At 44.7% G+C, this 16,168-nt stretch overlaps 2 protein-coding genes across 2 annotated transcripts; one reads left to right on the forward strand and one right to left on the reverse strand.

Annotated features, from left to right (window-relative positions):
• The first annotated feature begins 472 nt into the window (after positions 1–472).
• LOC106744416 lies at positions 473–11,061 on the forward strand. Its single transcript, XM_014619173.1, has 5 exons — positions 473–1,189; positions 3,783–4,129; positions 6,885–7,448; positions 8,058–8,394; positions 9,256–11,061. The coding sequence occupies exons 2-5, from the start codon at positions 3,923–3,925 to the stop codon at positions 9,378–9,380; spliced, it is 1,233 nt and encodes a 410-aa protein (XP_014474659.1). The 5' UTR covers positions 473–1,189; positions 3,783–3,922; the 3' UTR covers positions 9,381–11,061.
• A 15-nt stretch (positions 11,062–11,076) lies between these two features.
• On the reverse strand, positions 11,077–12,910 carry LOC106744417. Its single transcript, XM_014619174.1, has 4 exons — positions 12,761–12,910; positions 12,309–12,470; positions 11,992–12,199; positions 11,077–11,899 (listed from the first exon to the last, which is right to left on the reverse strand). The coding sequence occupies exons 1-4, from the start codon at positions 12,825–12,827 to the stop codon at positions 11,794–11,796; spliced, it is 543 nt and encodes a 180-aa protein (XP_014474660.1). The 5' UTR covers positions 12,828–12,910; the 3' UTR covers positions 11,077–11,793.
• Between the last annotated feature and the right edge of the window lie 3,258 nt (positions 12,911–16,168).

Genomic DNA, 16,168 nt, shown 5'->3' on the forward strand with positions numbered 1-16,168 from the left:
CAAGGTAACGGACCGTTGCTAATCGATCAGCGTCGAGGCGCTGTTAATCAGCTGTTAATTAGCAACTTTATTAAAAGCTGCTCGATTAAAAGTTTTATATAAATTTCGAACAAAATCCACGCATAATTTGCGATCATTTGCGCGCACATCGCCCACTAAAAATCCATTTAATTGGCTGAAACAAAATTTAGTTCCAATATGGGCAAACAAAGGTTTGGAAACAAAAAATGCAAAAAGTTTGGTTTCAGAGAACTTTTTTCAGTGAACCGAATTATAGTTCTCACAACCGAAACATTGATTTTTTTCGCCCATATCCAGACGAAGTTTGGTTTGCGTGAAGCAAGTAAATTTTTCAGTGCGACGATTCTTCCAGGTGCGCAGGTGCGCGGGTATCGTCGCCTGCTGCCGCGGACGGGGCCGACCGGGGCGATTCGCTCAGGCGACGGCGCCCATCGGCGAACACCTTAGGTGTCGTCCGCCACTGGGAACTCGTGGTGGTGACCTCTTATAAAGGGAACCCACGCGAGAGAGCAGGCTGCATACCACGGAGACGCGTCGCGCGTGCAACTGAAGTCGGCTGTCGCGAGCAAAGGGGAATCACGAGACAACCGCGCGCGCGCGCGCGAGATCGCCTGCGTAAGGAGCCATTCATGCGGTCGTACGACACCGTCGAGGATCGCCGCGACGACGACAACAAGGAATTTCGTTGATCGACGCGATGACGTAGACACGGCTGGTGTCCCTCTCTCGGTGTCTCTCCGTCGGTGTGCGTCTACGATGCGCGGTGGATCATCGCGTCGCAAGCGCGCGTGCAGGCGTATAACAGTGCGTGGCGACTGCGTGTTGTACGCTCTCGGTGAAAGCTCTCGGCGGAATTCCTCCCGGTGAACTCCTCTCGGCGATCGGCGGTGAAATGGTGCGAGCCCGCTCCGAGCAACCGCTCCGCCGTTGATCATCGGATCGACAGTCGTCTAACCGTCGTCGTTGATCGTCCCCGGGTGGAAGGAAGCTGACAGCGGACGGTCGCGCGAAGAGTCGAATCTCTCAGGAGGCGCATCTCGTCTCAGGTCAGTCCCGAGTCGGCCCAGGCGTGGACCCAACGCGCTGACGTCGCTCGTCCCAGCCGGTTGGCAACCGTCGCTGGCTACCTGCTCTTTTCGACCTGCCGAACCGGCCGGACGTAATTATGGTACGTGCGAAATTCGCTTCCTCCGAGAAGGTAAACGCGACAATGTGCGTGTGTGTGAGCGGGTCTCTGTGTGGCGCGCGCGAGCGCACACCGACGTGGCCCCGAAGGCCGGACTTTGCGATTAACCGCGATATTGCGTTGACTGACGCCTCGCGTATATGAAAGGAGCCCGGCTGGCTACCTGGCGACCGGCGGGTCTCGCAGTTGGAACGCTTCCCACAGCTCGAACCCGCACGAACTCCCCGCGAGTCGAGCGCGCGAATAACGTATAACGGATTGTTTCCGGATATATCGGACGAACGAACGCTTCCCGCTAGACCGCGATGCGCGTTATAACGAGACACTTCTCCACTCTAGCGCTCTGTCAATTTCGACCGCACGGACACCCGGTAACTCAGTAACTCCCTCTCAGTAACTGAGTATACGGCTGATTTCAGACTATCCTTTAGGTTATTATTATGTGATTATTATTATCGTTAGGAAAGTCAATAGGCCCGTATCCTGAACGCGCTTACAACGATATTAGCGCGCTAGCGAGTCAACTTATTAGTAGTTCTGAGTAGACATTTTGCTATGAAAACGCATAACCGAACGCAAATCGAATTAACGTCGCCGTGTAAATGTAATCAATCATTTGAGGTTGGAAATTAGCAGCACTGAGAAAAATATCCGGTCGTGTCTGATCAGATAATTGTTGTCAAATGAAATAATAACAAACGGATGTATCCGATCAAGTGCAATGTCCGATCGTTTCGTCATTTCATCCGACCGAAGTCGCGCCCTTATCCGATGAAAATGACAAAATTACGGATATACAATGGGCGATTAATTTTCCGATTAGGTTTCATCGGTAACCGCATCGGTACCTTCATCGGATAAAGGTATCCATCGCTTGATCGGACAGTAAAAATAACAATCGGATACATCGTTTAATCGGTTTATCTAATGGAAATCTTTCTCAGAGTGCGTGCACCCAGTTACTGAAGGACTCGAGTGGTCGAAATTGACAGCACTATTCTCGATGTGCGAAGTGCTTTTCCGACCACGTATAACAACGAGGATTTATCATTTCGTGTTTACCATATTTTATCATTTCACATAGTCATACTGTCATGACGAGGTTTCATCATGCTTATCATCCAGAAAGGCACCACGATAAGAAGGGCGACCCGAGATCGATCTCTAGGCGCTAAGAGTTCGACGTTATCTTTCGCCCTAGACGACACACCGAGCGTTGAAGTCTCTCTATTAAGAAGCGGAGGAAAAACGTAGCCGCGCGCACGAGGCATGCCGCGTCGATTCTCATTAGTTAATGACGCGGTAATCGAGGTCGGTCATCGTCGGGTCGCGGCGCACTTAGTGTGACTTTCCTTGCGTGCCCCTTCGTTCAGGATCAATCGACGTTATCTACCTACGACCTACGGCGTGGTCACGATACAAGGCGCGGTACGTTTCTTATTTTTTCTTTTCTCTCCTCTCGATGGGGAAAGTTCGATCGCCGCCTGGTTTGCTCGATTGACATCTCGTTTTTGCATGAGCGTGGTTTTATTGCGTCGGAAGTCGCGAGGATCGGCCGTTGCCGAGCCAGAACAGCTGATAATCACCTGTTATTGGTGATAAAATCATCGTATTGCCGGCCAGACGAGAGAAAGCACTCACTGCTCCGTTGCTTTATGATCGGGAGATCGGTTCGCGCCCGAAAGAATGGTCGGGAGCGCGGCTGCATCGCTTCCCGATGCCTTTCCAATAGTAACATCGAGTCTTCCTTCTCGATATGTAAAGAGATTTTGTGGTGTTGACTCCAAATATAGCAGTTTAAATCAAAGTTCTAATTTTCATCATTTAGTAAACAAGAATCAAAAGGGAATTTGATATTCGAGGCTTTCGTGGTGCAAAATAAACGGAATTGTCTTCAAAAATATCTTTTTTAAAGCTAATTTACTTTGAGTTCCTGCGTAATCTTGTAAAAGTTTTTAAATGTGACATGTGTTTTAATTTCCTGTAGGAAGATAGAAATTATTTCTACTCTTCCTTACACATTCTTTATTTCGAGACTGTTAAAATGCACCTGATAACATTCAAAGTGAATTTTAGTTTATCTGACAGTATGAAACATAAAAATAATAAATTATAGTAAAAATATGTTCTGTTTACCTTTACTTTTATACTTCATATATTAATCTATACATAAATTAAAATATAGCCTATATTCTTTTTAACCATAACTAAGTAACTTTTTATTGTCACTTTCTGTTTCAACATGTCAGCACAAATAAAAAAGATTCGAATTCAGGAAGAATACAATTTATGACGCGAAATCTGTTGACCGGTGTGGTTAACGAAACGTCGAACGTTTCTCGCGTCGAAATCTTCCCGGCGCAATCCCTTTCTTTAATAACAAAGATATCTATGCAAATGTTTGCAGCCGGTACATAATTCATACACGTCGTTAAACGAACCTTATCTCCAGTTTGCGCGGCGACCGTCGCGAGCACGCGTGTACCGCACGCGCGAATATTAATAGCGCACCTTCACACATGGTTGCGTGTGCGTGCGCGCATCGTCGCGAAATGCTCACGGCGGAATCTTGCAGCTCTCGTGGACGACTTCGTCGGGCTCTACCTGTGCACGGTGATCTCCGAGCCGTTATCTGAACGGTCACACGCCGCACAATCGGCGATAAGCCGTAATTGGGATTCGGGAAGGACCCGCGTGGGAGAGACAATCGCGAGAATGGCGCTGGCGAAGATCCGGAGTTTCATCGACAACAGTCTGAAGACGGTCTCCACGCCGTTGGACCGCACGGTGAACTTGGAGCCGGAAGTCGGCATCAGGATCGTGCACTCGTCGAACGAGAAGGCGCTCCACGTCACCGTGCTCGGCGCCAGGCACTTGCCACAGAACTTCGGCTTCACTAGAGTCAACAGCTACGTCGTAAAGGTAAGATGAACAAGAGAGAGAGAGAGAGAGAGAGAAAGAGAATGCGACTATTGAAATGCGAGGGTCGATCGCGATTGAGAGCTGCCAAGAGAGAGCTGTCAAGATCATCAACAGTGACTTCTCAGTCCACGAACGTGCGTTTATCAGACACTCGCATATCGATATCCGTCCAAGTATACTCCGATTGCCCGATAGCCGTGATCACTTGTCGCCAGCGCGCCAATTACTCGCCGATCTCGCGTGGCACGGTGCGATTCATTTTATCTAGACTTCTGTAAGATTCGAGACGCGCGAGCGACACGATAATGTGCAATATCGATAACGCGTAATAACAATGCATGCTCGACGATAAACACGCTGCGACGGACGGGTCGAGCAACGCGAGCTCTTCCATCGGGCCATGTGCACTGCGCGAGATCGCGCTTCGTTGCGCTTCGTCGTGCCCGAGGATTACTCGCGCGTTATTCACAGCGCCGGAGACGCTGCCGCATTCTCGGGTGTTATCTGCGATTACGTAACGCCGACGGATCGTCTCGTATTGTAGGAGGCATCAACTGTAGTATCTTATTGACTGGCGAGTGCTCGCGCGACTCGTCGCTCGCGACTTCCTTCCAACGCGAACGTAGCGCGCGACATGGGCCACGTCTCAGCAGGATGTTTATTTTAAGGCTTCCGCACGCAAATTGCCGTAACCGTAAACATAAGACGTAAATTTAGACTGAAGGATATATGGTTAAAAAATTGCTTTTTTCCATTTTCCCTCGGAAAGAAACCGAAAATTTCCGCGGAGAAATTGAGGGAAATACGTTTTTTTTTCGAATTTTTTGACGGTGTAACCAGGATTCAAACCGAGTAACTGGGATTCCAATCAGTCGAATCTTAGTTACTTCTGCTTATGATTAGATTTACTATAAAAAAAAAAAGATCTGCCCTCTTTCAGAATACATAAATCTAAAGCGATATCCTGATTGGGTTTTTCAGCCTAAATTTATATTATTCTTCTTATGTTTACAATTGCGCCAATTTGTGTGCGGAAAGCCTTACAACTGTTGGAAGTTTTCTGTGCCGAGGAAACTTAAACTTCTGTGCTCGAATATTCTTCTAGTTCTAAAAAAATAATCTAATCTCTGCTCAGAAAACTTCTAATAGTCGCAAAATAAACGTTCGGCTAAACGTGGCCGTGGTCATCGCAGAAAGCTCGCTACGTGGTGCACATCGGGAGTCGATTCGCGTCGCTTTTCGACGTATTTCGGGAACAGATGGGATAACGTGGATCGTTAAACGGCGGCACGTCGTCTCAAAGTGCTTTATTATTTATCGCCGAAGCGAAATTGGACCACTGGCGGAATATGAAATAAATGTTCCCTGTGCTCTGTCGAAAGGAACATATCGAGAGATACGTTTCATCGTTCAGAGAATAAGTGCGTGCTAATTTCGTGCACTTCCCTTCCAGAAAAAAAAAACAGCTCTGCAAATCACGACCCAATAATATCCGATCCGGCCCGATTATCAAATGGTAACTTGGCCCGATCGGTATCCGTTTCGGTGAGAACGCAGCCGAGCCTGCAGATGCATTCTGTAATTTTTAACGACAGTGTCGTTACCATTACGTTGTCGTTGCGCACACTGCAAATTCAAGCGTGTTATTTTAGCTGAAGCTTTTCTTACGTATTTCTACGTCATTTTAAATCATGTCATTTAACACGATTGGACGTGTTAATTTATAATTTAACACGATTAAATGTTTTAAATGACGTAATCTAAAACGGCAAAAAAGAGCTTCAGTCAGGTGTGTTATTTGTACACGTTTATTATATGTAAAATAACACTTGGATTTGCAGTGCAGGTACACGGTAAAAGAATTTTGTGTTACAAACGGTTCATCCAAATTTTTATATTACTTTAACAAAATGAATACGTCACAAAAATTATATAAAAAGTAAAAATATGTTAATAAGGAGAATGTGTTAATTTAACATATTCGTATACTTTTTAACATATTATCTGTGTTAAATAATAAAATAACACAAAAATGTACATGAGCCGTTTGTAACACAAAATTTTTTATTGTGTACAACATATGTTAGAAAAGCTACGCACCGACGATATAACGATAACGATCTTGTCGATAAATATTTAAATCGGCTTTCGAGTTAGTGCCGCGTTTTTCATGGATTTCTTTCCGACGTGAATATTCCACTTCACTTCTTCAGGGTGAAGAACGACCCGAAACTGTCCAGTTTTGGCCTGTACTGAACAGTTTCAGTTCGTCCTTCACCCTGAAGAGGTAAACTGGAGTGTTCATTGGAAACGTCAGAAACAAATCCATGAGAGATGCGGCGCTACTCGGAAGTCGAATAAAATATTCATCTACACTGCGAAAGCCCAAAATATCACATTGTCGTTGAAAGTTACAGAATAGGTCTACTGACCCGGATCTGTTTCTAGCCAGCAAAATAATCCGAGCCAAGCTCGGCCCTAATTTCACCAAAACGGATCAGGCCAAATTATATTTGATTCGTCGATGAATTAAGCCGGATCTGGTATTTCCTCGACTACGTTGAGCCTTAGTTCACAGGGCTCTGAGAGGAAATTGATCGTCTCGTTTTACACCGCAACTTCAGATTTTGTCCGTTTTCACGACGCGTCCCGTAGAATCCGCGCGGATAGATCAGAGAACGGAGAGAGAAGCTTCGTCTCGCCGATGCTTCGCGATCAGCGAACCAGCCGGGAAATGACGAGCTCGGGTTTCCAGGTGAAGCTAATCCCCGGCAAGGAGAAGTTCGAGACCACTTCGAAGAACGAGTCCTGGCCACAGTGGAACGAGGAATTTATCTTTCCCTTGCGCAAGGAGACCAAGCAGAAGTTCGGCAAGTCGAAGGTGGTCGAGGAGGAAATCAACGGGTCGAGATTCATCGTCGCGACCCTCTACGCGGTCCTCGAGGACAAGCCTCTGATTGCGACCGACAAGAAGGACTCGGAGAAAGGCTCGCCCACTAAAGGAGGAGAGTCGCCGAAGAAGGCTGGCAAGAAGAAGGAGGGCCAGAGCGGCTCGTCCGAGAACCAAGAGTCCACCACCAAGAACAAGCTGCTCAGCCAGTTCTTCGGCAAAGGTCCCGACAAAATTGCGGAGCCAGCAGCCGCGGAGAGGAAAGTCTACGACAAGAGGCGAACCGTGGGCGCTACGACGATCCCGCTCGACTCGAAGAACTTCGTCACCAAGCCGCCCAAGTCCAAGCACACCAGCGACGTGTCTACGGGAGACTTGTGGAAACCGCTGCGACCGATCGCGAGTGGCATCATCGGCGCCGAGGATAGGGTATGTTTGCGAGACCTCGCGAAAAAGTGCGCGACTGATGTCGGAACGTTCCCAAATTTTCAAGTGGAACACAATCGAACATACTTTTGAGTCTGTCTCAGACTAGGTGTTTTGAGACCGAGGATATGGGTTAGAAATTGGAACTCGACGAATCCGCAGATTTTGAATCCGATTCGCTCGATCTGGCCTCTGTGTTGGTACGTTCGCGGATTTCTTTCCGCCCTTTCGGTTCATTTCTTCGGGGCAGCGATTCATAACTTTTTCCCGAGAGCGAGAACATGAAAAGTGTAAAGTTCCGCGCGAATTTAACGACTTGAGCGATCATGTAACCTATCGAACAATGGAAATGTGAAACTTCTCACGTTTCCGCTCCTGAGGAAAAGTTACATGAGCGCCGCTCAAGGAGAAAAACACCTGGAACTCGGCTCGTTTCGTCCGGTTAATCAATCTTCAATCTGCAATCCTCGATGCCCAATACCTAGCCTGATACGAGCTTTAGAATATTCATGTAAACTTATTCTCCGATACCGATTGAATGTTAACGCATGATCTAGTGATCTGATTTGACTAGGAAGCGGAACGTTGCACGATACCAAAATATTCTTTCAGAAAGAGAGCAAGAAGGGCCAAGTCGAACTGTCGCTGTGCCTGGCGAAGGGCGAGAAAGAAGAGGACAGCGACGGGCAGCTGATATTGTCTCTGAATCGTCTGAGATGTTCACTTCAGACGATGCACGAGCACGAGGGTCTGAAAGGGCAGATGTATCTGAAGATGTCGGTCGTCGACGGCGGACGAGTCACGCACTTTTGGAAGAGTGACCGCTTCGCACCGACGGTATCCACCAAGTTTTCGCCAGAGACGGCGAGAGTGATCGCCGACAATCCGTACAAGGGTGCGCTCAACGACGTGAGCTTCGTCGTGAAGTTCGTCTCGAAGAATAAGATGGGTGAGCAACACGGCGAGATTTCTTCTGCTAACTGTTGGAAAATAACTTAAATTGACTTCCGAATTAATGTCGCGTATTTCATGGATTCGTTTTCGATGTTTCGTGAACATTTCAGTTCCTCAGGGTGAAAGTAGTTTCTCGAAATGTTCACGAAACGTTGGCAGCAAATTCACGAAAGACATGATACTAATTTCGAAAGCCAATTTAAGTATTTTTCCACATTGCGATAGCCTAAAATATTAGTTGGAAAATAAGTCGAAAGGAAGCGAGAGAAACGCGATATCTCTCGTGTGACAGGTTTCGCTAAATTTGTGTGGATTTTTAAAAACTCAAAGCCAATAGTCAGGCACAGCTTGATATTTTTCGTTAGTTCCTGCCACCGAAAAAATGGCCGGTACATTATTGAATAAAGTCATATCCGATTATAAAAGTATCGGCTTTTAACCCTTCGCAAAAACACGCACGAACTTATCGAATAATTTAATAGAAACTTACTCTCTAAATTTCCTGGAGTGGAATCTCATTAAAAACGTGTAAAAGGTAGTGAATGTTTCATTCAAGCTTAGAGCGGATTCTGACTCCGCACGAGTGAATGTTTCGAAAGTGAATTTGTTCTCGTGACGGTGAAATACATCAGATTCACTTTTCAGTTTCGAGTGGAAATGTTCACTCGACGAATCAGAGTGGAGAACTCGCATTGTCCGAATGAAACATCACTCCGAATCCAAGTGACTCGACTGTCACTCTGCGAGAGTGAGAGATTTCACATATAAGAAATTTCGAGAGTACAAACAAGTTTTCTCGCAATGAGGACGAACGCCGCTCGCTTCGATTTTATCCGACTGTCTTCACGTTTTTCAGGCAAAAAAACTCCCGTGGGTCACTTCGTGATCGGGCCCGACGTCGGCGGCACTTACGGCGAGCAGTGGAGACAAGCCTTAGCGAAACCGGGCCAGCAGATAACCAAGTGGCAGGCGTTTGAATAAAAATAAGTCGCGCGACGAGTTCGGTAACTTATTCGATACTCGGTGAATGCGCAGCCGTTGTGTCATGCGACGTACTTTCCCCTCGAAGACATCGAAAGACTCCCCTCCCCCCCCCCCCCCNAGCGGAAAATGAGAACGCTATAGGCGCGCCATAAATATTTAAGGCACTGATCGATAAAGCTATTCCAAAGAATACCATAGACACTGGTCGCGAATACGCGACCTCTTCCCATCCGGAACGTCGTCGGACGTCGTATTGCATCTTGCCTTGCGCTGCGCACGTTTATAACACACGTGGCGCGTCCGCGTTTGTCGCCATTATACCGTAAGGGAACATTCATTTTCTACACTGAAAAAGAAAAGCGTTCTTGCATCGACGGAATCGGCCGACAGCGCCGTGATTGGAAATCTTTTCGATTCAACGGAACGATGTATTGCTGAAACTGACACTCTCGAGTTATTAAAACAACGTATGATGCATTGCTTTTCATGATGTTGCTGTTGAATCTACGAAAAAAATTGTTCCAATTGCGACGCTGTTGATCAATTGTATTGATGATGTAACAATTTTTCCCGTGTATAAAGACGCTACCCGTAAGTTTCCACCGCACGGATTCATGCAGGCACGAATCCTTCACCGATATTATCGACCGTCCTTGATTCCACGAGGAGGAGAGAGAGACTCGGTACGACTTCTACCCCGAATTCGATCGATGTAACCGTCCGTAAAGTAATAAGAGTTATCGCCGTTAAAGTAATAATGTTATACGTTGCGAGGAATGCGAAGGAATGCGGTAACGAACGACGCTACGAGTATAACATATCATACTTGGTAAGAACGCGCGGAAACAGTGAGCTCGCTACGTTGATTTATAGTATTAATTAATACTTTTTGTTACGTGGAAATAATGTAATTTTAACGGAGACTAATACGAGAAAGAGGACCATGTAAGAGCGTGCCGTCGTCTGTGAAACGTGTCTTCAAATCTGATATTTTTATCCTTAGCGACGACGAGACGAGTAAATTGGACTTATGAATGTACATTATTGGAGTTATGAATGTACATTATAACAAATGCTCACTTGTATTATAGCGCTTTGGCGATCACGAACGAAGCGAGTGCACATTAATATTCGGAGATCGATTTTAAACAGAGGATTTGAAAGCCATTTCTCAGATTGTGATAAATCGAAATATTTTTTCTATTGATTATCGTTTGTATCATTATTTAGTAACGCAAGTATTTTAACGTGAATGTTAAGATAACGTTGTAATCGTCCCCGTCCCCCACGAAACATATCTTTATAATTGAAGCGTATAAAGGTATGTGTTAAATGTTAGCGTTAGTATGTTAAACAATGTTTCAACAGCTCAACACGAGGACGCGTAAAACCAAGATTAGAGAACTTTAAAGGTTCTTGCGTGATTGAGCATTATAATCCTATAATCCTAACATTAATTAATTCGATATTTCTCCTATGAATGTGTTTCTTTTAATAACATAATGCGTCGACAGTATTTTAATGAATGTCCGTAACTGCTGACACCAAAAAGTATACAGATACACGATACAGATAATTTCGCACAAATGTATGTAAAAACATGTTTTTACTCACTCTTCTCTATTCTACGTGTAAAAGAAGAAGTAACGTTATTTATAAATATATATTCTAATATAACTATTATATTTATATATTTCTCCCTATCGTAAAAAAAAAAAAAACATCAAGTTTGTCGGGTGTTGTGTTCGATCAAGGCAATGTCTGTTCTCATACTTATGAGTCATTTTATTATTCGTATTTCATACATTCGTGTAATAAATTCATAGCGATGCGTGAATTTTAAGTGTAATGTGCAAAGTCGCACATTCTATATTGTACTTTTTTTATTAATTCAATATACGTCAAACCGATATTGCTGAATCATACTTTGATCGTGTATGAATGGCAGTGTGAAACAAAAAGCTAAATATTACTTTAAAAATATGTACAAAACATTTTAAAAAAATGGCAAAACACCACGCTAAAACTAAATCGATCGTATTAATCTGGACGGCATTAGCAGTCTTATCTGAACATCTGTAGTATCTTTTACAGTCATATGCTACATTTCGATGTTAGTAAGATTCATGATTTGTACTGCATAACATTAAGATGGAAAAAAATAGTATGCGAATATATATTTTTAAAATTGCGATAAAAATATATTTCTATTTAAATATGTAAAATCGTCGATAAAATACAACCTTAGGCCAAGATAAACTACTGACTTACTGGAAGTTATTTTCCTCTTTATAAATATTTAAGATTATTATTGCTCTTCGAAAGGGGTAAAAAAGATATAAAAAGGCACCAGCGATTTAAAAAAAAAAAAAAACATATAACATTAAAAAATTGCGTTATAAAAACTATGCTACCTATTGATACATTTGATTGCTTGTCGAAGATTGCGTTTGTTTCCCTGAAGTTCGATAAGATGAGAAAAGAAGTCATTTGTAGTAAGTACAATGGATCGCAAACTGTAAATACACTTACTGAAATCTAAACTGTCCAGTGAATCAGGTCTGTCAAGAAATCTTTGGCTAGATTCTTTCAAATGACAAATGCATACCTCACTGATGTTATGAATGCGATTATCAAGAGTAACCAGCTCCCATATCGATACGACGCCGAATTACAACCATCCTTACTATTGCACGTACAATATTCCATAAATATATTATATGTTCCGGTTCTCATTAGGCAAAATCGCTCGTCGCCACCGATACCAGGCTCTCCCATGTAGGCGCAGTTACGAAAGTATCTCCATTCACCATTGACTGCAAACGAAACAAATATACAAAATATAGGATGTAACAGTTAAATTAGTGAATTATAAGTTTATATTCCTATAAGCAGTTGTGTGTGAAATTACATCGGGATAGATACCTTTTTGACGAACTTTACGACACATTGTTGCTTTTGCATCTGGTAAGTGCTCCAACTTAGGTTCTTTCTTACAGTCAGTGAGTGGCACAGTAGAATTATCAAACGGATCTGCACATTTTGGGTCCCAATCTGATCTGCATGCCCAACATTTGATAGAGAGGCCTGAAAAAGTACATAAAATTAGAAACATAATTAATTCCAAACATGGACTTCTTTTAATGCTTTTTAAAGTCCATTTAAACATAGTCTAAGACAGGCTGTTCTGTGGAGAAGAGGTTAGGAAAGTGTTGTCGAAATAAAATTCTTATCAAAGATATTACGTAAATCTCTATACAAACATCGGCATGCGATACAAAATATGTGTTTATAATCTCGAGCTGCGAGAAAGGTTACTTGAAGGTTAACACGCAAGTAATAATAAAAATTTTAATATTTCTTAAATATCTACCTACCTTCTTGGATGCAGCAAAGAAGCAACAAGGACGTCACGAAGAAATGAAGACGCACCTCACGGGCCATTTCTGTGAGAGAAATTCTATTTCCTCCGCGAAAATGTCCTAAGAAACAGATATAGTACCTCCAAACACGCTCTACTCGTCCACGCCTATAATTGCTATTACTGACCGCACGCTGCGCTGTCCACCCAATCGTTATACCGGGTGTCTCATAAGCAACCGAAGACAAGCAAACGCCCGCTTCAAGAACTCTGAAAACTATTTATTATAAACGCCTCAATATTAGAAAAACTTTCTGACGATAGTTCAGAAATGATTAGATAAAAAAAAAGTCATTATCGTAGAAACGACAAATATCGTTAACATCGTAAATAAGTATTAACAAACGTTTCCGTTTGATATTTTTTATTTAACAATATATAAATAACGGAAATAATTATACAATTATTTAATACAATACAACACTACACAGTAATAAATAAATAAATGAACTTCCTTGAGATTATATACAAACATATATCACATTAGAGACACTCGGTACGTCCTCGCCTAGAATTATTTAATTACCGCAATTAAGTCCACACTCACACACACATATACGCCGATACGTTACCGCTCACCCAGAGCTTATATCGGACGTCTTACAAACGACAGTATTTGAACTAAATTTGTACTTACCACAGATACTTCGACATTATCACACGCATTGGCTCACGAATCTTGAATCGCCATACCGGAGAGAAACGATTTCCGGGAGATCAAACTGACATCCGTACATTAATTTACATATCGCAAGTGAGCAAGTGGACATGAGGCTTTCTCGCGCGAAATCGCATTTCTTCATACGCTACTGAGGACTTCGGGTGTATTCGGCTTCTTCGGGATTACATCACGCGTGACTTCGTTTAACCGCGCCCGACCAGTTGCAATATTCCTCACCATAGTCTCACCCAGACTACAGCCATGCGCGCGTGTGCACGCACGTGCATATCCATGTGTATACATCCACACGTTAAATTCCATTTTCTCTCTTTCTCTCTCTCTCTCTCTCTCAACGCCAAAGATATCGAGCGTTCTCGAACGGATAATGAACCACAGGCTCACGTGGGATACCGCAAGGTGCACGCGCGCAGGCAGGCGCGACATTGTAAAAAGATCAACTGGTTGTCAATCAGCCGGCTCTCTAGTCTCTTTTTACCGAGAACGCAGACGCGTGGTAATACCAACACCGGAGACGCGAGGGTTCGATACCCTCGCCGGGACGAGCGCGATAAGGTGAATATGTTCCCTCCGCGGGGGAAGAGAAAAGAGAGCGGATCCGCTTCAGAGTGACGCGTGAAAGTGCTCCTTCTTCCGCGTCTTTCCCTCTCGGCCGCGATCGGCCGCTCTATCCGGGAGTTCGGATCGTGAAATGTTGAATCGACTGGCATGTGCAGCCGAAGTGCGTCCACCGGCATCCTCCAGCTATCTGTATCAATCCGTAGGAGGGATGAGGAGGAAAAGAAGAAGAAGTAGAAGAAGAGGTGAAGGGGGCAGGGGGTCGATCCGGACCCCACGGATCTCGTAGCCCGCGGCTACGGATCGGCTCCACTCGCTTTCGCGGGTGGTCCGCGTCGGCGACGTCCGCGCGGTCCGCTTTCCGGGGGAAACATTTGAATGCTATAAATAAATATAAATAAATTGATTTGTCGGCATTAGCATAAGTAACAAGGAAGAGAGAGAGAGAGAGAGAGAGGGGGGGAAAGAGGGAGGGCCCTCCGGGCTTCTCGGCGTCCGCGTCTCTTCGCCGTTGTCTACCTTTTCCTCCTCGGCTTTCTCTCCGTTCGGTCCCCCTCGCGCGAGTCCGCGAGCGGCCGGACGTTGATTTATACCGGTATGTCCCTGGTTCGGTCTCTGCGACGGCATTCACCGTCGACTCTTCCTCCCTTTAACTTAAAAGGACACAGGACTACGGGCTCCGTCTCCCGTCTCGCTTCCTTCGGCTCCTCGTACTCGTGGGAATTAATTCGCGGGGCGGCCTTTTGTGCGAACGCTGAATTTGCATCTTTTTGCCGTCGAAAAATTCTTGCGAGGCGCGCGAAAAGTTGAGCAATGTTCTCGTCGGCCGACGATGATGTAGAAACTGGATTCTCGAAATCCTCGAGATAGCTGATTCTTAATTAGCGGGCGGAAAGGCAGCGCAATGCTCCTCGGCTTATTTTAAGAGCGAGCGAGGTGAGCTATAAAAAAAGTTGCGCTCGATTACGACGAATTTCGCAGAACGCGTGAGAAGTTAAGTCGTATGTGCGAAAGATATTTGGAACGGGGACATCGTAGACGTTTGCTCACAGCTTGTTTTATCGGATATTCTTCGAGGGGTTGTTCAATCTCTTAACGTGCTGTATAGTACAAATAAAAATATATCTTATTTTTATCTACGCTATAACATATGGAAAGCCCGTAAAAATCGGATTGCTTCCACATGGAGAAAGAAATTTGGTTGAATTAACCGAACGATGGAACGAATCAAAGAAGAGTTTTGGTTGAAGGAAACGGAATTTCTGTTTCTTATAAGGCAAATTCGGTTCTACGACCGGAAATTCTGTTTTCTTCAGCCGAAACGTCTTCGGTTCGTTCACTATAAGGTTGATTGAACCAAACTTTTTTCCCCGTGTACATACACTGTTATCGCCAAAATTGGAGGTACATGTTGAAATAAAAGTCTTTTACGTATTTACGAAGAACATTTCAAGGTTAATATGAATTTAGAGGCGCTACGTGACAGCATCTCCAAATTTGGAGATCCAACGCGATAGTATCTCGAAATTCGAGGCACTAACCTCGTAACGTCCTTCATAAATACGTAATGCTTTTATTTCATCATTCACCTCCAATTTTGGCGACACCTAGTTAACAGTGCACGTTTCCTCGTTGGTAACCAACGAGAACGGAGATCGGTGTCTTGTCATCGACGGGGAAGAGCCGATTCGCACTGATGGCGAACGGACACAAGACTGATGATCCCTAAATACTAAGCGCGACAGGCGGCTGTTACGATCGCGCGAAAAGCAATTTTCCATAAGTGTTTTCACGAACATATTTCATTTTTTAACCTATCGCGTTCTGTCCAATGTCGCAATTGCATTCCGCAGTGCGCTTCCGCGAGTCACTCGCCGCAGTCGTTATTCGGGTTGCATCCGGGGGCGACGAGTCGCCGCGTCCATCGCGAGATGAGGATCGGATGGCTGTTCTGCGCCGTCTTGCTCTACTGCCTCGCGGAGAGTCGCGGGCGTTTCTGGCCGCTGAACGGTCGCGTGTGCGAGGACGTGCTCGCGGATATCCTACGCGAGGTACTGCAGACGTCGCCGACGCGCGATGTCCTGCTCGTACTTCGGAACTCGTCGCCGGACGGCTGGGCGGACGACA

This window comes from Dinoponera quadriceps, unplaced genomic scaffold, assembly GCF_001313825.1.
Source record: "Dinoponera quadriceps isolate SergipeBrazil2010 unplaced genomic scaffold, ASM131382v1 scaffold777, whole genome shotgun sequence".
In the NCBI taxonomy this organism is placed as follows: Eukaryota; Metazoa; Arthropoda; class Insecta; order Hymenoptera; family Formicidae; genus Dinoponera; species Dinoponera quadriceps.

Bases quoted from the DNA above. Each gene is read 5' to 3' on its own strand.
- LOC106744416 (XM_014619173.1), top strand. From the start codon at position 3,923: ATGGCGCTGGCGAAGATCCGGAGTTTCATCGACAACAGTCTGAAGACG. The intron at 4,130-6,884 runs GTAAGATGAACA...TCGGGTTTCCAG, and splicing joins TCAACAGCTACGTCGTAAAG to GTGAAGCTAATCCCCGGCAA. The intron at 7,449-8,057 runs GTATGTTTGCGA...ATATTCTTTCAG, and splicing joins TCATCGGCGCCGAGGATAGG to AAAGAGAGCAAGAAGGGCCA.
- LOC106744417 (XM_014619174.1), bottom strand. From the start codon at position 12,827: ATGGCCCGTGAGGTGCGTCTTCATTTCTTCGTGACGTCCTTGTTGCTT. The intron at 12,471-12,760 runs GTAGGTAGATAT...GTACTTTTTCAG, and splicing joins TCTTTGCTGCATCCAAGAAG to GCCTCTCTATCAAATGTTGG. The intron at 11,900-11,991 runs GTATGCATTTGT...GTGTATTTACAG, and splicing joins GCATTCATAACATCAGTGAG to TTTGCGATCCATTGTACTTA.